At 50.4% G+C, this 23,605-nt stretch overlaps 1 protein-coding gene across 2 annotated transcripts in view; it reads left to right on the forward strand.

The window, feature by feature from the left end:
• The window catches only part of ADAM8 (ADAM metallopeptidase domain 8), a 93,480-nt gene that overhangs the window by 60,932 nt on the left and 8,943 nt on the right, over positions 1-23,605 (forward strand). For both annotated transcript variants that reach the window (XM_054034251.1, XM_054034252.1), the window contains exons 10-20: positions 623-704; positions 5,116-5,264; positions 5,595-5,772; positions 9,003-9,092; positions 11,064-11,259; positions 12,024-12,120; positions 14,394-14,577; positions 14,823-14,900; positions 16,197-16,281; positions 16,584-16,698; positions 20,565-20,754. In XM_054034251.1, coding sequence (XP_053890226.1) covers positions 623-704; positions 5,116-5,264; positions 5,595-5,772; positions 9,003-9,092; positions 11,064-11,259; positions 12,024-12,120; positions 14,394-14,577; positions 14,823-14,900; positions 16,197-16,281; positions 16,584-16,698; positions 20,565-20,754 — 1,444 coding nt within the window. The remainder of the gene's footprint in view (positions 1-622; positions 705-5,115; positions 5,265-5,594; positions 5,773-9,002; positions 9,093-11,063; positions 11,260-12,023; positions 12,121-14,393; positions 14,578-14,822; positions 14,901-16,196; positions 16,282-16,583; positions 16,699-20,564; positions 20,755-23,605) is intronic.

A 23,605-nucleotide genomic window follows, 5' to 3' on the forward strand; every position in this document is an offset into this window, starting at 1 on the left:
TGGTATTGATGGCCTGTGATCCAGAAAGTCAGACTGGGTGATCTGGTGGCCCCTTCTGACTCTATCACTCTGAACTTTGTGTGGTAGTGCTAGCGTGGTAAGACTGGTCAGAGAGAGCAGTGCAGGCATCTGACAGGGCTGGTGCTAGCTGCTTCAGAGGGCGGGGCAAGAACCATGAAGTGGCCAGTTCTGGGATAACCTGCCTACAAGTGACATGCCTTCCTGACCTCCATCAGTTAAGTCTTGGTCATGCCTCAGAGCAGGAGGATTTAGATCTCTTGCAAATTTTTGGTGTAAAAGGAGATGCTGCTGGTGGGGGTCCTGGTTTGCTGGGAGCTGCTGGTGTAGCTGTGGGGTTGCTAGTGTGGCTGGGGAGAGCCTGGAGGGCACTGGGGTGGCTAGGGGGACACCTGGGGTGGCTAGGGGGAGTTCGGCTAGCTGGGATATGTGGGGGGTGGTATGTAGACAGGGCTGTAGTTGATGTGGTGCACTGTGTCTGGGGGACACTGCACCAACACTAGTGTGCTGTGCCACTGGCCATGGATGTGGCAATGCTGCATGAGGCCACAATACTAATTGTGGATGATGTTTGTCCTTTTATGAGTGTTTTGCCTTCCTGCAGAGGCATAGACTTCCAAGGCACGACGGTGGGGCTGGCCAAGAAATATGCAATGTGCACCAGGGACTCAGGAGGAGTAAATCAGGTAGGCCTTTATAACTGTTTCCATTCTGAACAATAGAAGAGGGACAGAAGTGAGATCCCAGAGCTGGGGGATCGCCAGGGCCTGGTGGCAGAGAAATCACCCTCTGCTTCTGGCTGATCTCTACTGTTGGCTTCATGTCTCCCTATGATCTTCATATCTCCCCATCAAACTGAAGACTCTCTGTGCTTTGCCTTTCTGGCTGTGAGTGACACATGCTCATGCAGCCAGGGAGGGGCTATCTCCAGCTCTATCCAGCTGTAGGCCTCTCTGTGCTGGCTCAGGGAGATCAGAAAGGCCAAATCCTGCCCAAATAGCACAATCCATTGTGATCTGTGACCTGAACACTTAGGGCCACAATCAGCTGCCTGTGAGCAGCTTCGATTGGTTTGACCAGACTTGACCCTGGGGGTGCTGCTGGTACCCACCATCGACATGGACGGAGATGTATGGCAGGTGAGTGGCTCCTGAGTAGCCTGGAGCTTTCTCTGGGGTGGAATGTACAATGTTCAAACTCTTTTTACAAATGTTTCAAACACATGGAAAGAGCCCAGCTGCTCTCCCAAAGCTGCTACAGTGACACAAGACCTTCCCTCTGCTCCTTTCCCTTTTAGCTGCCTGGGACTTGATCTATATATAAAAAAAATCAGACTCTTTGAATGTTCCCCTTCACCCATTCTCTATCCCCACCCAAGCCTCTCAGCCCAAGAAGTGAGCCCTCAGGAACTTAAATTGTTATTAAATCTCCATTTGGGCCCACGCTGTTGTGTTCTGTATTTACTGGAATTGTAGTAGTTGACTTCTGGTTTTCTAGCCAATTAGGGAAGCTGTGGAGCTTGATTTCAGAGGAAACATAAGAATGGCCAGACTGGGTCAGACCAGTCGTCCATGGACCCCAGTGTCTTGTCTTCTGACAGTGGCTGCTACCAGATGCTTCAGAGGGAGTGAACAGAACAGGGCAATTACCGAGTTAACCATCCCCTGTCATCTAGTCCCATCTTCTGGCAGTCAGATGCTTAGGGACACCCAGAGCATAAGGTTGCATCACGGACCATCTTGGCTTATAGCTATTGTTGGACCTATCCTCTATGAATATACCTAATTCTTTTTTTAACCCAGTTATACTTTGGCTTTCACATCATCCCATGGCAACGAGTTCCACAGGTTGACTGTGCGTTGTGTGAAGAAGTACATCCTTCTGTTTGTTTGAAACCTGCTGCCTATTAATATCATTAGGTGACCATGGTTCTTGTACTATGTGAAGGGGTAAATAAAACTACCTTATTCATTTTCTTGACATCATTCATGATTTTATAGACCTCTATAATAGCCCCCCTAAGTCAGCTCTTTTCTAAGCTGAACGGTCCCAGTCTTTTTGATCTCTCCTCATGTGGAAGCTGTTCCATACCACCAATCATTTTTGTTCCCCTTCTTTGTACCATTTCTAATAGATCTTTTTTGAGATGGGGTAACCAGAATTGCATGCAGTATTCAAGACATGGTCATATCATGGATTTATATAGTAGCATTTTGATATTTACTGTTTTATTATCTACCCCTTTCCTAATGTTTCATAACATTCTGCTTGCTTTTTTGACTGTCGCTGCCCATTGAGCGGCTGTTTTCAAAGAACTATCCGCAATGACTCCAAGATTTCTCACTAGAGTGGTAACAGCTGCTTTACACCCCATACTTTTTTATGTATCGTTGGGATTATGTTTTCCAATGTACATTACTTTGCATTTATCAACACTGAATTTCATCTGCCATTTTGTTGCTCAGTCACCCAGTTTTGTAAGATCCCTTTGGAACTCTTTGCGGTCTGCTTTGGACTTCAGTATCTCGATCAATTTTGTATCACGTGGAAATGTGCCACCTTGCTGTTTACCTCTTTTTCCAGACCATTTATGAATATGTTGGACAGCACTGGTCCCAATACAGATCCCTGGGGGACACTACTAATTACCTCTCTCCATTTTGAAAACTGACCATTTATTCTCACCCTTGTTTCTTGTCTTTTAACTAGTTACTCATCAATGAGAGAACCTTCCCTCTTATCCCATGACTGCTTACTTTTCTTAGGAGCCTTTGTTGAGGAATCTTGTTAAGGGCTTTCTGAAAGTCCAAGTACACTATATCCACTGGATCAGCCTTGTCCAAATATTGGTTGATCCCTTTAAAGAATTCTAGTACATTGGTGAGGCATGATTTCCTTTTATAAAAGTCACGTTGACTCTTCCCCAACAAATTGTGTTCATCTATGTGTCTGATAAATCTGTTGTGTACTATAGTTTCAACCAGTTTTCCTGGTACTGAAGTTAGGCTTACCCGCCTGTAATTGCCAAGTTCGCTTCTGGAGCATTTTAAAAAAGTTAGCATCACATTAGCTATCTTCCAGTCATCTGGTACAGAACCTGATTTAAGCGATAGGCTGCATACCACAGTTAGTAGTTCTACAATTTCATATTTGAGTTCCTTCAGAACTCTTGGATGAATCCCACCTGGTTATGGGGACTTATTACTGTTTAATTATCGGTTTGTTCCAAAACCTTCTCTACTAACACCTCAATCAGTGACAGTTCCTCAGATTTATCACCTAAGAAGAATGGTTCAAGTGTGGAAATCTCCCTCACATCCTCTGCATTGAGGACTGATGCAAAGAACTCATTTAGCTTCTCCACAATGGCCTTGTCTTTCTTGAGTGCTCCTTCAGCACCTTGATTGTCTAGTGACCCCACTGATTTTTTGGCAGGCTTCCAGCTTCTGATGTACTTAAAAAAATTTTTGCTGTTAGTTTTTGTGTCTTTTGCTAGATGCTTTTCAGATTCTTTTTTAGCCTGTCTAATTATACTTTTATACTTGACTTGTTTATGTTCCTTTCAATTTTTCTTAGTAGGATTTGACTTCTGATTTTTAAAAGATGCCTTTTTAACTTTAACTGCCTCTTTTACTCTGTTTAGCCATAGTGCCATTTTTTGGTCCTCTTACAATATTTTTTTTTTGTGGTACACATTTAATTTGTGCCTCTATTATGGTGTTTTAAAAAAAAATTCCATGCAGTTTGCAGATATTTCACTCTTGTGACTGTTCCTTTTAATTTCCATTTAACTAGCTTCCTCATTTTTGTGTAGTTCCCCTTTCTGAAGTTAAATGCTTCTGTGGTGGGGGCTTCTTTGGTATTCCTCTCCCACAAGGATGTTAAATTTAATTACATTATGGTCGCTATGACTGAGCAGTTCACCTATATTCATCTCTTGGACCAGACCCTGTGCGCCACTTAGGACTAAATCAAGAATTGCCTCTCCCCTTGTGGGTTCAAGGACTAGCTACTAGCTATTCACCTACATTAATGGTGTCTAGAAATTTTATTTGTTTTCCGTCCTGAGGTGACATGTACCCCAATCAGTATGCGGATAGTTCAAATCCTCCTTTATTATTGAGTTTTCTATTTTGTAGCCTCTCTGATCTCACTGAGCATTTCAAAATCACCGTCATCCACCTGGTCAGGTGGTCGATAGTATATTCCTACTGCTATAGTCTTATTATTCAAACATGGAATTTCTATCCATAGAGTGTCTATGGTACAGTTTGATTCATTTAAGATATTTATTATATTTGACTCTATACTTTCTGTTACATAGAGTGCCTCTTCCCCATGAGCATGACCTTCTCTGTAATTCCTGTATATTTTATACCCTGGTATTATCATGTCCCATTGATTATCATCAGTCCACCAAGTTTATGTGATGCTGTTGTATCAATATCCTCATTTAATACCAGGCACTCAAGTTCACTCATTCTAGTATTTAGACTTCTAGCATTTGTATAGAAACACTTATAAAATTTGTCAATATTTAGTTGTCTGCCTTCATGTGATGTAATTGAATGGGACTTTTTTTCATTTGACGTTTCTCTTCAGCTCCTATCTGTACTTTATAAACTTCTGTCCTTTCCTCTTTACTAGGATATAGAGATTTCCTTTTAATAGAGACATCTCTTAGGGGAGGATCTATCTGAACTGTGTGCTCCTCCACACTTGTTAGTTTTCCCCTTGGCTTTAGTTTACAAACGCCTCTATGACCTTTTTAATTTTACCTGCCAGCAATCTGGTTCCGTTTTGGTTTAGGTGGAGCCCACCCATCCTGTATAGTCTCTTCCTTTCCCAAAAGGCGCCCCAGTTCCTAATAAACCTAAATCCCTCCTCCCTACACCACCATCTCATCCATGCATTGAGACCCTGCAGTTCTGCCTGTCTAACTGGCCCTGGCCTTCAATCTCTTACCTAGCAGCCTACATTTATCTTGACATTGAACCAGGCAAGAAACTATGGTGATGGGCATGGTAGAAACCCTAAGAAAGATAGGATTGAAGCATTTGGTATCCACTAGCCTGCACCCTTCTTGTTGTTGCATAGGACCACAGTTTGAATCCTATAGGAGCTGCCTCAACTGTGGCTCATGAGATGGGACACAACCTGGGAATGTCTCATGATGAAGACGTTGATGGCTGCAGCTGCTTGGCCCCAAAGACCGATGGAGGATGCGTTATGGCAGCTAGTGTTGGGTAAGGAGAACACAAAGAGAATGGCCATGGGCATCGGGCATTACTGTCCAGTGTACATATTGAGCTCGGATTGAACACATCAGGCTAGTGCCCCAATAGTTAAGGTACTCACTTTCATTGAAATCAATGGTAGCACTCTTATGAACTTTAGTGAGAGCAGATTGAGTCCTCGTAGACATTTTCTTCTTCAGTTTGTTTTTTGGAAGGTTAGACTCACAGATGTTTTAGATGTGAAGGGGTGGATGGTGTTGTTCAGGTAGTGCTGGTAAAAATGGAGCTTTTACCCCGAAAGTGCAGTTTGCCATAATGCCTGTTTTTCTTTCCCTCCAGCATGATTTACCCAAAGTACTTCAGCAGCTGCAGTATAAGTGACCTACAGAAGTTTCTAAGTGATCCCCGGACTAGCTGCTTACTGAATATCCCCAAGGCTGATGAGCTGTATGGGGTGCCTGTCTGTGGAAACCAGTTTGTAGAGCGAGGGGAGCAGTGTGATTGTGGGACATCCAAGGTATGTTGACTCCCACTGGGAGATTTTAAATAAGGGAAGGGAAGCATGGCAGCAGAACTGTGGATTTGATTTGGAACCCATATGCCCTGTCGCTGCATATGAGCTGACCAGAGCCCTGCTGCTGTAGTTGCCTGATGAATAATGCTTCCTTCCTGTGTTCTTCACTCGGTGTTGCACATATTTCTGCTTAAAAGTGACTTGTGAAAGATGTTTTGCATCTTGGGTTTGTGGTTTTTGCTTCTTTGTGCTGGATACAGAGGGCCAGAGAAGCTGTGGTTTTTTTGTTTGTTTGTTTGTTTTTTAAATAAACAGTGGTTTCTTCTGCTTGTTTCAGCTTCACACATGGCAAATCTGGCTTCCCTAGTTGTGTTTGAGGACTTTCTGGGTGACATGGAGCATATGATTCTTACTATGTATATTACAGAAGTGCCTGAAGGCCTCAACCAAGATCAGAGTCTCACTGTGCCAGGCACAGTGCATACACCTAGTGAGGGACAGTCCCTGTCCCAAACAGCTCACAGTCTGACCAGAGCAGATGACAGAGAGTAGAGGAAGGGTTCGGACACACAGGCAGAGGCCAGGCAAGGAAGGATCTGCCAGTGCTGGGTTAGGGCCAGCATTTTGTTGGGTTTTATTTTGGCATGAAAATCCCTCACCCTCAAATGACTGGAGAGGGAGAGAGGGACATCTGGCCTCCATTTACCCCTTCCGCTCAGGTGTGGGGTGAACACCCCATCACAGGTGGTATGAAGGTGCATGTAGCAGTCTCACTTATTCCCATTTCTATGCTTACTGCATCTCAGGACCAGGGCGCCCCCTTCAAGGGCATCAGGGAATCAGCGCTCACGCTGGGTTGGTCTGTCATGTATACCGGCTGGCGGCTGGGCAACAGAGCAAGTAATAGGCCAGACCTCCTGGATGAGGACTGAGCAGGCAAACAGTCTATAACTCAGGCCTCCTGGCCTAAGGGCTAGCGCTCAACCAGCCCCGAGTGCAGGGCTGGCGTTAGCAGGACCCAGGTCCACCCTGCTCCACCAGGTCCCAGTCCAGGGCCCTAGAAGCAACGGGTGGTCCTGTTGCGGGGTTGGCCGGGAAACATGGGGTCACTGCCTCGCCTCCTGGTGACACAACAGGACCCATGTCTCATTTCCCTGGGCTTCTTCCTACCGGTGTCTGGTGGGGCAGTGCCGCAGCTGCTAGGAGCTGGTTCCCAGCTCCATGCCGAGCAGCTCGCTCTCCACTCCCTCTTCGGGTTTCTCAGTCTCCCGGAACAGTGGTTTGCCTCCTCTCCAAACTGGCTCCAGAGAGTTGTCGCCCACCACAGCCTATCATGGGCTCCGCTGGCGGTTCAGCTCCCGGGGAAGGACTTCTGGCTCTTTCCCTGGTCTGGCTCCAGCAGAGCTGCAGGACCCTACTCTTATACTGCCTGTTTCACCCCTGCACTTCCTGCGAAGGGGATGGTGCACAGTTAGCTGAGCCCAGCAGGGTGAGTTAACCCCCCTCTGTCTCGAAATGAGGCCACTCTGCCTCATTACACCATTACAGCAGAATCGTTTATTTCCATAACCAAGAAAAAGCGATACTGGTATAAGGCATTTCACACTAGTATAACTTACAAGGCATTGCACGGATTTAACTGCATATCGTTAATTTGGTACAGAAAATGTGAGTTCCAGCCCCAGGAAGCCATGAAGGGTACATATCCACTTTCTTTTCCTTTGCGGGTCCCCTTTAAAGCACAGATCTGCTTTCTGTATGGAACTAGAATTGGTCCAATAAACTGGTTCCTTAATCTCTTCACAAGTAGAAGTGTCAAGTTTTGGTTGCTGTTGTATGTGGGCTCTTATTATTTGCTATTCATGTGCATTTGGGTGGGTGCTGGATATTTATAAAATGTGCAGAAATGCCCCAAGGTTCGTGAATTTTAGCACAGTCAGTCACAGATCATTGTCCGGAGTTGCAGCATTAACGCTTAGAGTTGTCTCCAGCCAGTCTCAGGCCAAGCCCTCCTGTACATTTTTTCCCATGTTAACAAAAACAACTATTCAGAATGACTGTATTCTGTCCATTCCCACCAGTGCAGAGGCTCCGTGGTAAGAACCCTTGCTGCACACTCTGGTAGATAAAGGAGAAGTTCCCTCTAGCACTTCCTCCTTAGCTGCCTATTTTCAGCAGCTGCCCAAATCTTCTGCAGATCTTTGGTATCTTTCTGATTAATGCCAGGAATTTGGTCAAGGAGCAGTGACTGCAGAAACCTCTCCAGGCTACGCCTGTCTTCTCTCTCTCTCTCTCCTGTAAAAAGAACGAGGAGTACCTGTGGCAGCTTAGAGACTAACAAATTTGTTAGTCTCTAAGCTGCCACAGGTACTCCTTGTTCTTTCTGCTGATACAGACTAACACAGTACCACTCTGAAATCTCTCTCCTGTGACTCACATCCTTCTTAATGCACCCTTTCCGTCCAGTAGGCAGAGGGTTTGGCAATATACCCTCTATGCTGCCGGAGCCCTGCCCTCTCTAGCAAGCAGTATAGAAGAAGTGGCGTTTCACACCTTCCCATGGTGTTTAGTTTGTAATCTTGTGTCCAGGTTTGGATTTAGATTTTTGAACTAGTCAATTAAGCAAATCACTCCAGGGCAGCCAGTCTGCAAAGCACAGTCTTTCTCATCCCTGACCTGAAAGTCAGCCAGAGAGATATAGCAGCACAGAGTCATCCAAGGATCAGTAGGCAGACGTTTTGTTCTCCTGGTGCTCACAGAAGGATGTTATCCTGCTGTTTATCTATTCCCAGCTGCTCCCGCCCTGTTACTGGTTGTGTCTTCCTGGGAGGGTGCTGGCCTGCTATTCTGACATCTTTTCTGTAACATGGGGATAACAATACTTCCCCTTCATTGTATAGTGCTTTGGGACCCACAGATAAAGCATGCTATAGAAGAGCTAACGATGATTATAATAACTATGTCCGTAGTCAGAAGCTAGTAACAGATTCCTGTGTGGGTAGGAATGTGCCATACATGTAACTTCACAGTGTACTCACAGGAGAAAATAGTGCCATTTCTGCCTACATCCCCCGGTGGTGCCACACAACAGGAGACGTACACAGCCCTTTTGCAGGAGCCCCCCTTGGTGATGTTCAAAGGGTTGCTGATTTTAGGAGGTTCTCCAGGTGACTCATTGCTCCCATCCCCAGTGTATCCGCTCCCCAACCCACGTGTATTGTGTTTGTTGTTAGGAATGCAGGGATCCCTGCTGCAACGCCACCACCTGCCGACTAAGTGACGGAGCAGAATGTGCTCAGGGAGAATGCTGCCAACAGTGTAAGGTAAAATCAGTCTCCAGACGATGTCTGCTAAGAGCTGCCTTGGGGGAGTCTGGCTGATTGACAACTGGGGAAAAGGGCCCAAAGAAATGAAACGAGGCCAATTCCCCAGCCCTGCTAAAGTGCCCAGCACATGGGTGCATGAATGTGATATTTCCTGGCTTTATGGTCCGCATATTTCTCCTCAAGGGAAGAGTTTAAGTAAGCCCGACACGCACATGCTACTGCCAGGTTATCGGGTAGAAAGCTATGAAGCCACTGGGATGCTCACAGATGTGAACAAACATGTCTGGCTTCTCAGATAACCCCTGGCTACACCAAAGCAACCATACAGCTCTCTGAGTCAAGGTCTTTGTCCCAGGGGTCCCAAAGGCTGCCAGTCAATAGCATTGTAGCCCTAATTAAATGGATTAAAAACTGACTGACTGACTGACTGACTGACTGACTGACTGACTGACTGACTGACTGAATGTAGGCTACACTTACAGCCTGGGGGGCTGCTTTTTGGAAAGCAAGGGCTAAAAAGGGGACTTAGAGTCATGATAGGAACCAGCTGAACATGAGCTGTCAGTGTGATGCTGTACCTAGGGGTATGTCTGCACAGGAGCTGGGAGGTATAATTCCCAGCCCAAGTGGATAGATGAGCTCACGTGCTAAAAATAGCTGTGTGACCAGGCAGCAGCTCTGGCTAGCCACCGGGGTACAATCCTGTCTGACCCCAGGGGTACATACTCTGGCTTCTAGCCTGAGCCACCACCTGTGCTGCCGGAGCCACAATTCTGTTTTTAGCGCACTAGCTTGAGCAGAGCTAGCATGCATATGTCTGCCTGGGCTGGAAATCACACCTACTGTGTAGACATACCCTAAGGGGGCGAATGTGATCATTGGCTGTATAAGCAGGGGAATATTGAGCAGTGGCAAGGAGATGGTGTTCTCTCTGCATATGGCATGAATGTATCCTGCGTCCAGTTCTGATGTCCACACTTCAGAAAGGGTATTGAAAAATTGAAAGGGGTTCAGAAAAGAGCCGCAACAATGATTTGAATTCTGGAAAACCTGCCAGCCAGGGAAGGACTTAGGAAGCTCAATTTATTTAATTTACCCAAGAAAAGGTTAAGAAGTGACTTGATCACAGTCTATTAGTAACTACATGGGGAGAAGACTTTTGCAGAGGGAGCTTTAGTTTAGCAGACAAAGGCAGAATGAGATCCAGTGACTGGAAGCTGAAGCTAAAGACAAATTCAGACTAGACATAAAGCTCAGTTTTTTAACAGGGAGGGTAATTAACCATTGGAACAGCTGACGTAGGAACATGGTAGATGCTCCATCATTTGTAGTCTTTAAAATCAGTACAGAATGTCTTAGTACGAGACATCCTCTAGCTGAACCACAAGATATGGTTCTGAAACAGGAATCACTGGTGGCCATTCCTATTATTCAGGAAGTCACACTAGATGATCATAATGGTCCTGTCTGGCATTAACAGCTGTGACTCTGTGGTTAAGAAAAGGTAGTTGAACGCAGTTGCTTCCAGATAACATTGTACAAATTGTTAAGGCGAACAGGTTGGGTGTGAGTCACTGAGGAAGGGTCACATTACAAGTGGTTGAATGTCTCCAGGCCCAGCTCACATGCTAAGGATGTGTTTTCACTTTTCTGGTGCCAGCAGTATTCACCCATGACCACCTGATGTTGAAGACTGCAGGGTAGGGCTTAGCACAACTCCCCAAAGTCATGTTCCAACCCCAGGTAGTTTCCTGACTATGGGTCAGACCCTACACTGAAGTCTATACCAGAGCTCCAACTGGCCTTGACTTCAGTGGGACCAGGATAAGCCCTTTTCACTCTGCCAGATCAGCAAGCCAGCCAGGGAATGCGGAAGGCTAGGGTGCAACCTGACTGATGGGCACTCACTGACACCTTCTGTCCTCCCTCCCCCCCCGTTCCTTGGGGACTGTGTTTGTGTTTGCTAAGGTGAAGGCTGCTGGTGTGTTGTGTCGTGCCAGTAAGAACAGCTGTGATCTGCCCGAGCACTGCACTGGCCTCTCAGCGGAGTGCCCGGAGGACGTCTTCCAAGAGAATGGTGTGCCGTGCCAGTATGGGAATGGCTACTGTTATAACGGGGTGTGCCCCTTGCACAGCGAGCACTGCCGTACGCTCTGGGGCGCAGGTAACATGGCTCTTTGCATGCGCTCCTTCAGCTCCATGCTCACAAGGCAAGCTCATGCCAGTGCAGTTCTGTGTGCATCCATTGCTGAGGCTGCAGCACATAGACTGGGGGCCCAGGTCTCCTTCAATGCTCTCATGGGACATTCATCCACTCATCCCAGTAGTGTGCATGGTACTTGGCAGGCTAGTTGCTGTAACCCAACAAAGTTGAGGGCAGTGGCTTGCACTCTGAACTTTAGGCCACTAATTTAGGAAGCTACAGATGGGCCCAGGCCTGACTAGTTTGGCCTTGGCCTCTCTGTGACTCAGTTTCCCCACTTCCCTGTGTGCAGGACAGGAGGGATTGGTGATGCTAAATCAACCACCCTGGCCACTAAGTTTGGGGGCTTCAAAGTACCTTAAGTCAGGCATCTGAGATTGGAGGTTCCCGGATTCTATGGCTGCTTCTGAAAGCATTGGCCTTAATGTTTATAAAGAGCTTTGAGATCTTGGACGGAAGGCACTAGGGACGGGCATTATTTTATCACTAGTTCTTAACAGAAGGGTGATGTGGGTTAGGAGGTACCCAGTGGAGTGGAGGGAACTGGGGAGCCCCAGAGTCACCTGCCAAAGGAAGAGGGTGGTGGAGGAAGTTTTCGACATGCCTGGTGTGGGGGGAAAGGTGGGGAGAGGTGTCACCCCATGAGGTGTGTTGCTGCTCACACAGGCTCAGGTTAGCTTGCCTTTGTGAAACTCCAGTGTCAGCTCTTCTCTGTGTCCCTGCAGAGGCCCAGGTGGCCCCTGATATCTGCTTTGAGCACAATGGCCGCCAGAAGGACCTACATTGCCTGACAGAGAATGGGAAAAGGCCCTGCAGCCCAAAGTAAGGAACTGAAGCACCCAGTGCCAAGCGTGTGTGAGTCTGTGCGTGGGACTGGAGTCATTGAGAGCTGGTCCGGAGCGATAGGGAATCTCCACTGGGAGGAGGCATTGTCACTGTGAGCCAGTCCTGAGGGGGAGGGGATCTCTGTGGGGTGAAGGTGGAGTCATTGTGAACTGGTCCCATTGGGGAGAGGATCTCTGTGGAGAGGGGGCAGAGTCACTGTGAACTGGTCCTGTGGACAGAGGCGTAGCCAGGTGGAGGGAACAGGGGGAGCAATAAAAAAAAAAAGGCACCATCCGCTGCGGCGCTTTTACTCACCCGGCAGCGCTCCGGGTATTTGGCGGCGGGCCCTTCACTCGCTCCGGATGTCTTCGGTGGCACTAAAGGTCCCGCCGCTGAAATGCCGCCCAAGACCCGCAGCGAGTGAAGGTCCTGCCGCCGAAGTGCTGCCGAAGACCCGGAGCGCCGCCGGGTGAGTAAACTAAAAGCGCCACAGTGGGTGGTGCCTTTTTTTTTTTTTATCACTCCCCTGGGTGAGTAAAAAGGCACCAAGAAATTGACAAGGGGCCACTTGGGCTCAATGGGGGAGCAGCCGCTTCCCCCCTAGCTACACTACTGCCTGTAGCAGAGGCTTCTGCGAGTCATCCTGTATCCTCCTGAAGCTCCAAACTCTAGCTATCTCCATTGACTCTTCTCCTCTTCTTGTAGGACTAGCCATTCTTCTCTTCTTCCTTGTCCTCCCACTTCATGTTGCTGCCTGTGTGCAGCACTCTGCCGCTGTAAGGTCTGTAGTGTAGACAAAGCAAGGTGAAAGAGAGTATGAGTGGGAGTCCCCAGTTGTCGTGGATTTCTGCCCTTCTGAGTCCTGATGTAATTTTCCCCAACTCCTCTTTTTTTAAGTTAGGGCAGAGAGATTGTGGAAAATTGCAGCATGTAGCCTTTGAGTATGAGTTCTGAATGCTCTCTGGCTTTTTTGTTAATTAAATTTTTCTGATGATAACCATGACATTTCACAGTTAGGTCTCTGGGTGTATTGGAAGGCCTAGCTGGAGGGGCGGAGGGGAGGAGCAGCACTCTATGTGCTCTCTCCACTGGCACGTCTCTCAGAGAGCTCAGATTTAACAATTCCTCAATCACTGTTTTTACATGCCAGATTGGATTTCCTCCTTCAGTGTTTTCAGGCAGTCCCTTAATTCTTGTGTTCCGTCTCCCTCTGTTTTCTAAATCATGAAGTTTAAGCTGCATCTTTCTCTCTCTCTCTCTCTCTGCTCCATCCGTGCCATACAGCTCTGTCTCTCTGAGGCCAGTCTCTAGCACAGTGACTTTCTCTTCCAAATCAGTAACTTCCTTCTTTACTGCTAGACTCTTGGTCCTCTCTCATGGCCTCAAACTCAAGAGATCATCTCCAGAATGTCCAGTTTGGTGGCCATTTGTTTTTTCCCAGCCCTGGCTTGGCTGCCAAGTATTCACTTGGAATCTGAGATGTCTCTCCATGCTGCAAGCTGGAAACACCCTTCTTAGCGAGGTATCTATGTAAAGCTTCAGATTTCTTTGAAGAATCCATTCTCTGCAACTCTGTGCTCTTTTTTTGGGAGGAGAAGGTTAGTCAGTTTCAGGGGTCAGTGGAGGCAGATTACTTTGATATTCCCACAGAGCTCAGGCTTCAGGCAGCGATGTTACTCTGGGCCCCTGCTGGTCTCTGACATGGACATTTTACAGTAATTCCTGCTAGGATCCTGGCAGTGTAGTGCAAGCTGCACAGCTTGGAGCTGCCCTACTGGCTCCCAGCATCCGGCCATGGAGCCTGGCCAAGTGTGTGGGGTCCAGAAGAAGAGAGGGAGGGAGGAGCCCTTCACTACTACGAGGCCAGCCCCAGTGCGATGCATCAGTGCTGACCTGAACTGTTAGGCGGCTCTTTGGTGGTGTATGCAACAGGAATTGGTGATGTCTGTCCAAAAACTGCTGAGCTGGGCCTGCTCACACCCCTGCCCTCACAACTGGTCACACTGAGCTCCCCTCTCCCCCTAGAGATGGTTTCCTGCAGGTCAGAGCTGAGGCCCCTAGGTGGGTGGGGGCGCTATGCTGGGCCCAGAAATCTGCAAGGGCTGCTGAGCCAGGATGTTTTGCTAGCACTGAGCCCACCCTCCAGGTAAAGGCAGAGGAGCTGTCCCACATTGGCACAGGCTGTGGGGTGTGAGGCTTTGGGGCCATGCCAAAGCTAAGGTGAGATGAGACCCAAGCACGCTCACTCCTGCCGTTTACTTTTCCTGCAGGGACGTTAAGTGTGGCACGCTGCATTGCCTGAGTGGGAACAGGAACCCCATTGGAGGGGGTGGCGTCTACTCCCTATCTCTCGGAAGGGTGACCTGCAAAGTAGCTATCACTGTCAAGGAAGAAAGTGACATGGTGGCAAATCTTGTGCTGGTGCCAACGGGCACCAAGTGTGGGGAGGAAATGGTGAGCACCCTGCGCCCGCTGCCGCTATTCTTGTTCGCTGGGCTGGTGATGTGTGCTTTGCTTTGCGGGTGCTGGGGAAGGATGGGTTTGCCATGGGACCTGCTGGAGAGGGGGGAAAGGTCAGCAGCAAGGAGGTAACACAGCTGCTGAGTTGCTGTCTGTGCTGAGGCTGATGTGTGGCTGTGAGTGCAGGATGGGTGATGCCGTATAAACGGTGCTAAAAGCATTATACCTTCTCATTCCAGGTCTGCTATGCCGGGCGCTGCCAGGACCTCCTGATTTACGGTGCCAAAAACTGCTCTGCAAAGTGCAATGGTCATGGGGTAGGTTCAGGCCATGGAAAGGGCACGGCATCACACAGAGGTGCTGGTGTGGCCACGATCCCCTGGGTGTCCTCTGACTGTACAGGAGCGACTGTGCCTCAGATCCCCCAGCTGTAACATCGGAGCACTGATTGTGTTGTAAAGTGCTGGGAGGTGTGTGGGTGAAAGATGCTAAGTATTGTTCCTGACAGGGCTTCGCCCAGACACCCCATGTGTCTGTGAGCACACACAGCAGACATGAACGTACTCTGTGCCACTGCCATGCACTGTTGGACCCCTGGGACTATCTCACATAGGTTCTTGGTGCTTCACAGACCTTCCTTTCTATCTGTCCACACCCCATTCTGCGTCTGATGTTAGAGCAGCTCTCCCCATCCTGCAGCACCGCATGTCCCGCCCTTAGTCTGCAGTACCTCAGTGCTGATGTCTGCTCCTGTGATCTGCTGGCAAATGCAGCCTTTCAGCCAGCAACCCGGCATGTTCCCAAGACCCACAGGGTCCATTTGCTATGTCTGTCTACGCCAGTCATGATGTCTCTTTTCATGTCGCACTATCACAGCATTGCCTCCCTCAGAGCACATGGTCACAGGCCACCCACGGCTGGGCTGTGTGGTCACTGTGTGGTAACAGGGCCCTCGTCCCCGAGAGAGCTCCCGCAGCACTTCGCTTTTCTCAGCATGTCCACCCTGAAGGAACGGATAAGGCAACATTCCCATGGCCTTGTGCCCTGCCTGTCGCTGGGCACTTTGGTTCAGGGAGCAATTTGGCCCAAGTTGGGAGGGAACATTTTCTGCCAATGAGTTCAGCAGAACTTCCTCTCCTCCAGCAGCTGTGATTGTGGGAGGCGCTGCCCGAGTGGGACATCTGTGAGCTGCTCACAGGTGCTGAGATGGGGCAGTTGGACTGTTCCAGATGCTGGTGCTGAGTGCAACAAATGGGACACAGCAGCATCACACGCTGTTGCATGTCAGACAGACAGGCACTGTCTGGGCTGATTCCCGGGTGATGCCAGTGCGAGTCACTCATACTCTGCTTCAGGAGAACAGATTCTTGCTGTCAGTATCTGTGCGGTAATGACAATTCACCAGCCGTGATCCTGAGGCCAGAGCGAATGTGCAGCAGTTACAAGGGGCCCAATCCTGCTGCCTGCTTAGTAAAGCCAAACTGCTGCTGAAGCCGATGGGAGTGTGACCTGGGTAGAGGCTACAGGATTGAGCCCAAACCCTCCCCTTGTAAAGCATGGTCAGAAGGTCAGAGTTGCTGCCTGGTCCCTAATCCTGCCATATTGGATTTCAGGTCTGCAATCACAAGCGGGAATGCCACTGTGAGCCCGGCTGGGCTGCGCCCTACTGCGAGCGGAAGCTCTCGGAGATTGCATCAGGTACAGCGCTCACTAGGGCCAGGAGGGCAGGGCTTGGGATGGACCTGCTGGAGGAAACAGCTGGGCTGCAGGCAGTAGCAATGTCCTGACTGTGATGTCTGATAGGCTGGGCAACGCGCTCCTTTCAGGAGCTGTTTAGATTGGCCAAAGCCCTGGAAAACAATGGACAGTCTGGCCCTGCCCTGCTCACCAGGGGATGGGCTGGGATAGGTGACTGAATTCCCCAAACCAAACCCCTGAGTCACCTAGCCCTGGTGAAGGGAACAGCCCCTGCCCTGATCCCTCTCTCTGGCTCTCAACAGCTGGAAGCAGCGTGGTTGTTGCAGCCGTGCTGACAGTGGTGGTACTGGTGGCCATGCTGATCATCGGAGGCTTTGTGTTCTACAGAGGCAATGGGAAGAAATACTTCCAGAAAGGGTAAGACTCCTGCTACTGTACCGTTCCCCCACAGAGCTCAGTCCCCACGACAGGCAGTTCCTCTGATTCGCTGGGATACTCAATAGCCAGATTCCACGGTGAGGAGCAAGCGACAGGCTGATTGGACAGCTGGATGGACAGACTGAATCAATATGGTTGCTTGACTCTCTCCATACCAATCCACTGGCCATTAGTACTTGTGCCTGACTCCAGATATCCAGATGCTTGTCTGAGTCCTGTGCTGACAGGCAAGTGTCCCCACTCTTTCCCCTGTCCCCTATGGCCTGCGGGAGAGAAGAGTTCATTCCCCCATGGCCTATCCAACCCTAGCCCTTCAGCCGAGGCTGCTGACCAGTGGGTCAATTTGTCCTGGTGGTTTTTGTCATGGTGACCTGCACTGAGAAGCTCAGCCCCATGCCCAGAGGAGTCACTGTCTGGCCATCATATGGAAGCTGATGATGTTCACGAAGCCCCTGCTCTGGGTTCTGATCAGTGACAGGCGTGGGAAGCTGTATGCCCCGAATCCCTGAAATACCACCCCTTCACCCACCCTTTGGAGACCTCTCCTGGCCTGCCCCTCTGGGCTCTTCCTTCCTACACCCCCACCGCCTTCATCTGCTGCCTCCTGGTGGGTGCTTGGTCACTGAGCAGCCTGCTCAGGAAGACACTGTAGGAGTGGGGTGGGTGCAGGTCCTGTCCACTCCTTGTTTGACAGCAGGAGCTTCTGATGGGCCTCCCTGCTAAGCGAGCACCCCCCAGAGAGTGTGGTATGCTTCCCAACCCCCTGCAGGGCCCAACTGTTTGTACTCATCCTGCAGTGCCATCAGTCCCTGTGCTCTCACCAAACAGGGAGCTGCAGGTCCTGGTGCTGACAGGGCCCTGCCAATGTCCTCTCTAGGCAGGAGGGGAATACTGAGGGTATTGGGGAGGGGCTGGGCACAGGGCCAAAGAGCTGCTCTCTGTTCTCTGCTGCTCTAGTTCACTCACAACTGCATTTTCTCACCAATGTGCCCTGAGCGATGCCTGGGCCAGGTATGACACCCCTGACCTGAAGCAGTGGGAGGGTGCAGTAGCTTCTCTGAGGGTGAAAGCCCCTCTTTGTGTTGAACCAGAAAGAGGTGGGCCAATGCTCACTCTCCTTCCTACCCCAGGGCTGAGAAACCCCAGCCCAAAGGCCATTTGGGGGAAGCTGCTACATGACTATGAGGAGGGCTTAGAATCGCAGGCCTCCCCACCCCACCGCCCTTGGGTGCTGGTCCCAGCCTGGACATCACCTGGTGGTTTTAGGGCTTCTTGGGAGGGGCAGGCTGATGGGGAATTACAGACACAACAGGAATGAGAGGTGAACCTGAAGGAGCAGCAATATCCCAGTGTGTGTAACAGACTGTGAGGGTGTCTCACTCCCATGACACCTCCTCCCTCTCCCCGTCCTCTCATCGCAGGCTCCTGGGGCTGGGACCAGTGCACTGTAGAGTGCCCGGCACAATGGGGCCCCGATCATGTCTGGGTTACAATCCTCAGGCTGAGGCTCTGTGGGCTTCAGGGGATTGGCAGTTAGTATCCATTTTTATAAAAGCAGTAGCTCCATGCCAGGATTGTCTGCCAAGCACCTGGGATTCCCAGCTGGCCTCTCAGAGCCCCAAGGCACAACCACACCTTGGCTGCTGCGATTGCTCACAGCACTTACTGAATGTGAGGTGGCAGAGCCAGGATGTGCCGGAAAGGGAGAGGACTGACAGTGCGAGTGAGCAGCACAGGGCTGGGTTTGCTCCTGTGATTCACAGCTGGGCACTCAGCCGTGCGGACGGGCTTACAGCAGTCCCAAGCACACACCCACTTGGGCTTTTCCCCAGGCAGGCATGAGGAAGCAATCGAGACATACCCTGTCATACTCTGCATGGCAACACACAAGCCCAGTTGCACCCTCTTCCAGGGAGCACTCTGCATCCAGGTTTGGGACAAAGCAGCTAAGCATGTTCATACAACTGATGGGGCTGTTCCATGCAAAGCTTGGGGGATATTAGAATATAGGACAAAGAGCTGGAAGGGGCTCCAGCCTCAAATGAGTTTGGTTTCTTGCCCCCACTGCTCCTGTTGGGTGGCTGTTCCTGAACCTCACCCTCTGATGGTTAGAAACCTTCTTCTCATTTCCAGCCGCAATTTGTTCATGGCCAGTATATCCCTATTTGTTCTTGTGCCCACACTGTCCTTTAGCTTCAGAAACTCTGGTGTTTGCCCCAATGGATTTGTAGAGAGTAGTCAGAATCTCTCGCAGCCTGCATTTTGCTAGGCTCAACAAGCCAAGTTCTTGCAATCTCCTCTCCTCTCATAAGACAGGCCCTTTGTTCCCCTGATCATCCTATTAGCTCGACTCTGCACCTGTTCCAGTGTGGATTCGTCTGTCTTGAATGTGGCTGACCCGAACTGTACACAGGATTCCAGATGAGAGCTCACCAGTGCCTTGTAGAATGGCATTAATACTTCCCTCTCTGCTGGAAATGCCTCACCTGATACATACATGACTTTTAACAGCTGCATGAGACCATTCCAGAACCTGGAAAATTTGTCAGTGGGGTTGGAACTTCCCTATTGATCTCTGCCCAAAGAGTCATTTAGGAGCTGGGTGCAGGATAAATGAACGAATCTTTCCTGCTGGTGGCTGAGCTGTGTGACCATGTGCCGCGCAGGATGAGTCAAAGACCCAGACAGGGGGTTGGAGCAGAATCCATTTTAATTTCCCCTTTTCCCCTCTTTTAAAAAGAAATTTAAAAAATAATCAGAAATTTACGCAGCCCCCTCACCCACTCCCTCCGCCCTCCCAAAACTACATCATTCCAGTGCTGCAGCTGGGAAAGGTAATTCACTACCTGAAGGAGCTCTTAGTTTAATTTAGCATTATTTTTCAATCATTTAATTGGTGTAATTAAAATGGTCACTATATTCTTTAGAAGTAAGAATCAATGTTCAAAGGAGTTACAGAATGTGTTGCCCACGTTTCTAAATTGGAGAAAATACAATCTCTGGATTCCAAGGTGATGAGTATGGGATAGACGGACAGGCAGACCTGTTAGCTCTACAGCTCAGGTAATTGAGGATTTGAACTGGTACAAAGTCACTTCAGGCAGAAACAGGAATAGCACCCAGGTCTCTGCCTTGCATGGCCGTGTAGCAGTAGGTAAAAGCTCTCTGTGAAATGGGGCTGTGCCTGCACCTCCCCCACCCCAAACCACTGTGAGCCTCGCAGCATGGTTGATCCTGTCTCCACATTCATGGTCACATACGGTCGGCTATGCAGGCTGGCTTTGTAGTTGAGGCATCAGAGATCTGCATTTTGGCCCGATCCCACACCCGCTGTGATGCTGAGCAATTGCTTTAAGCTCAAGTTTCCAAAGATGGCCACTGCCTGTTGTGGACTTCAGTTATTTTTGCAATAAAGTGATTAAAATGCTGGGTTTGTTTTTAAAAATGGAAAAAAGAAGAAAATGAACCCTTGTGCCCAGTAATCAGCATTTAATGGTGACATCATCATACTCTGTGGTGAAACAAGACTGGCTATGCTTTCCAGTCCCTTGGGACACATTTTGATATCCCTGATATTGATATATATCCGTCTTTCAGGATCTGACCTTTTCTACAATATATGGTTTTTCATGAGTAGTGTTGAAAAGCATATTATTCTACCTTGTCTATGACGTAGCACGTTTTAGGGCAAGGTGGCAGCCAGGCCCTGGTGAATCCTGGGCTGTTCTGTGCCTCACTGCCAAAGAGCCACTGGGCTTTTCAGCAGACCTCAAAATTGCGGGCCTTTGAATGAAATCAAACCAGAGGGAAAATATGGCTGTGGCTCTTTTTTGTGTGTTTTTCAGGAGGATTGTGACCAACACCACCAACGGGCTCTCCAATCCCATGTTTCAAGAGGGCAGCAATACCAGGAAAGTGAGGCATGAGCTGCAGAGTTGCGACATCAGCAGCCCAAATCTGATCTCCACAACCTCAGACCTGAAGAGCCCCAGGTCTGTGTACGTGCCCATGACTCCCAGCAGGCCACCGCCCGAGGTATGTGTGGCCCAGGCAACCTGGGGAGCAGGAGGGCACTTGTGGCTGGGAAGTTTTACTGGGGAATTCTGGGCTCCTGGCCACTGTGTCCCTGCAACGATGCTGTAGAGGGGGGAGTCAGGCTGCTTCCATCACCCCTTTGTAATCGCTTCAGTGGACCATTGCTGTCCTTCCCAAGAGCCCTCTGCTGGAGCGGGGGGGGATTGCATTTCCATGCCCGCACAGGCAGCACAAGGCCCCCATTACACACCAAGGCAGCACTGTCATACAAGTTACGAAGTTAGGAGCCTGTTCCTGCAGAGCTGGAGAGGAGAACAAACCCAGGGTGGTGTGAATCTGAGCATAGGGATAGGCTAAGGGATGCAGGCCTGACCCTCTGGGCCTTGGCTTCTCCAGTTGGTGCTTTCTGCTATTGCTAGGCAACTGGGTGCTGTAAGAGCCCCTCAATGGAGCCAGATGCCAAGGATTGATACAGTTCTTTGAGGGGGGGGGGATGGTCCCGTAGCTTGGCCGTATTATACCCCTACAGTCCAGGCTGTGCGTGTGCTTCCCCAAGATGCTCCCATTTCCCCAGTTAGTTTGCTCCAGGTTAAAACGTGGAAAACAGGGTCTTATTGGGGAAGAAAGAGGACTTTCCACCAAATCAGAAGGGTAGGTTGCCAGGCAGAGCAGGGAGAGGCCCCATAGCACATGCTGAGTGGGTGAGTAGGGTTGCCATATGTCCAGTTTTTCCCGGACATGTCCGGCTTTTTGGTAATCAAACCCCCATCCGGGGGGAATTGCCAAAAAGCCGAACATGTCCGGGAAAATACCGGACGGGCACTTCCTCTCCTGTGGCTGCTCTGCTCCTCCCCTGACTCTTCGGCTCTGTTTAAGAGCCGAGCTGCCCGAGCGCTCCGGCTTCAGGCAGCCCCCATGCCTCCGGACCCTGCGCCGCCGGAGCAGAGCAGTTGGAGCCCAGGAGGAGAAGTGCCCAGCCAGCGGCTGGGGTCCGGAGGCATGGGGGCTGCCTGAAGCCTGAGCACTCGGGCAGCTCGGCTCTTAAACAGAGCTGAAGAGTCAGGGGAGGAGCACAGCAGCCGGAGCACAGGAGGGGAAGAGCCCGGCCGGGGGTGCAGGGTCCGGAGGCATGGGGGCTGCCCGAAGCCCGAGCACTACCAGCTTGACGGTTTGCCGGGCAGCCTCCAGACCCTGCGCCCCTGGCTGGGTGCTTCCCCTCCCGGGCTCCAGCTGCGCTGGGGAAGCGCCGGCCGGGGGCGCAGGGTCTGGGGGCTGCCCGGCAAACTGTGAAGCCGGTAGCGCTTGGGCAGCCCTTTTTGCGTAGCTGGGAGGGAGGAGGGGGAGTTAGGGCGGGGACTTCGGGGAAGGGCCGGGGGTGGGAAAGGAGTGGGGCCAGGGCCCCGTGGAGTGTCCTCTTTTTTTATTTTTTTAAATATGGTAACCCTGTGGGTGAGCCTGGGGCTGGGTGAGTTCCAACTGGGGCAGATCTGGATTTGAGGAATGTATCTACCCTTGGGGGGGAGGGGAACTGTGATGGGGCATATGGACCCCACACTGATGAGAAAGGTGCCAGAGCGCCCCCCCTCCGCCTCCCGGCCTTGTCCATCTTGTCTGATAGGCAGGAGCCTGTAAAAGGGAGGAAACTGCAGTCGGCTGTTTGACCCAAGAGCCCCCCATTCAACCAACTCCCCTATCCCCAGCTTACTTTAGCAGCCTCATTAGCCCCCAGTTACCCCTGGGTTACCTCTTCTGCTTCTAGTCTCCCCTCCTCCTCCCCCCCCATGGTTGTTCCCTTTAGTACCCACCTGCTGAGCTTGGTGCAATTCCATGTTTGACCCTGCCACTTGGGTGGATTCTGGCCAGACACTCATTGTTTGCAAATTTGAAAATAGTTTAATGAGCTAATGTGCATATTTGCGAATACTTTGCAAAATATGAAGCTGCACAAAGCTGACAGTGATGCTTTCTGCTCCCGGGGAACCTCTCCTCTGTGCCTGCCCTCTGAGAGGGCTGTGGCACAGTAGGAGTCCTGGGCAGGGAAGCTGCCGCCCGGTGCAATGGGGTTTGGTGGTGGTGCTAGGGATAGGTGTGGGTGATGGGGTTGCAGCCTTGGCAGTGTCAGGAGTCAGGTTGGGATGACGGTTCACATGTTGTGGGGGACATGGCTTGTGTGGGCTGGCAGGCATGAACTGGGAGTTCAGCTGGCAGGAATGGCAGAGGGGCTGGCTGTGTGCTGCATTAGTTGGGGAGGTTCATTAACTAAGTGGTAAGGGGTGAGCTGCATGAACTAAATTTCCCTTGGTGCCTCCTGGGGGAGTGGAAGGGCAGATCCCCTCACTAACTGCCCCCATCACTCTGGGCAGGGACCCCCAAAGTACTCTGCACCTGAGCTCCAAGGAGAGCCCCCTATGCTAAACATGCTCTGTCCCAAAGGCTGGTTACCATGGCTACCAGTCTGTAGGGCTATTCTCTTGGCTGGATAGGGCAGGGCATTTTAGCCACTTGTGTCAGGGCTGCCTCCTCCAATTCTCCCAGCAAGAAAACCACCTTCCAGACAGGTTTGAACCTTGTCAGTGTTTATTGGCTCTCGTTTGTGTCACAACAAACCACGGTGTCCCCAGTGTGGCTGTGTGTTGTTCCCGGCTGGGGCTGGAGCCTGCAAGACATCTGCCTGCTGCGACCCCTAATGACAGGGCAAACCTGAGCTTCCCCTGACAGGGCATTCCTGGATTGTCCATTAGGGTTAGATGGACCCTGCTCTGCTCTGGGCTGGCAGCTCCTTGGCCTGAGTAGCTGGGTGTGCTGGGTCAGACCCCCACGTCACTCAGGGCGGGCTGGGCTTCACCAGGCA

Source organism: Malaclemys terrapin, chromosome 7, assembly GCF_027887155.1.
Source record: "Malaclemys terrapin pileata isolate rMalTer1 chromosome 7, rMalTer1.hap1, whole genome shotgun sequence".
In the NCBI taxonomy this organism is placed as follows: domain Eukaryota; kingdom Metazoa; phylum Chordata; order Testudines; family Emydidae; genus Malaclemys; species Malaclemys terrapin.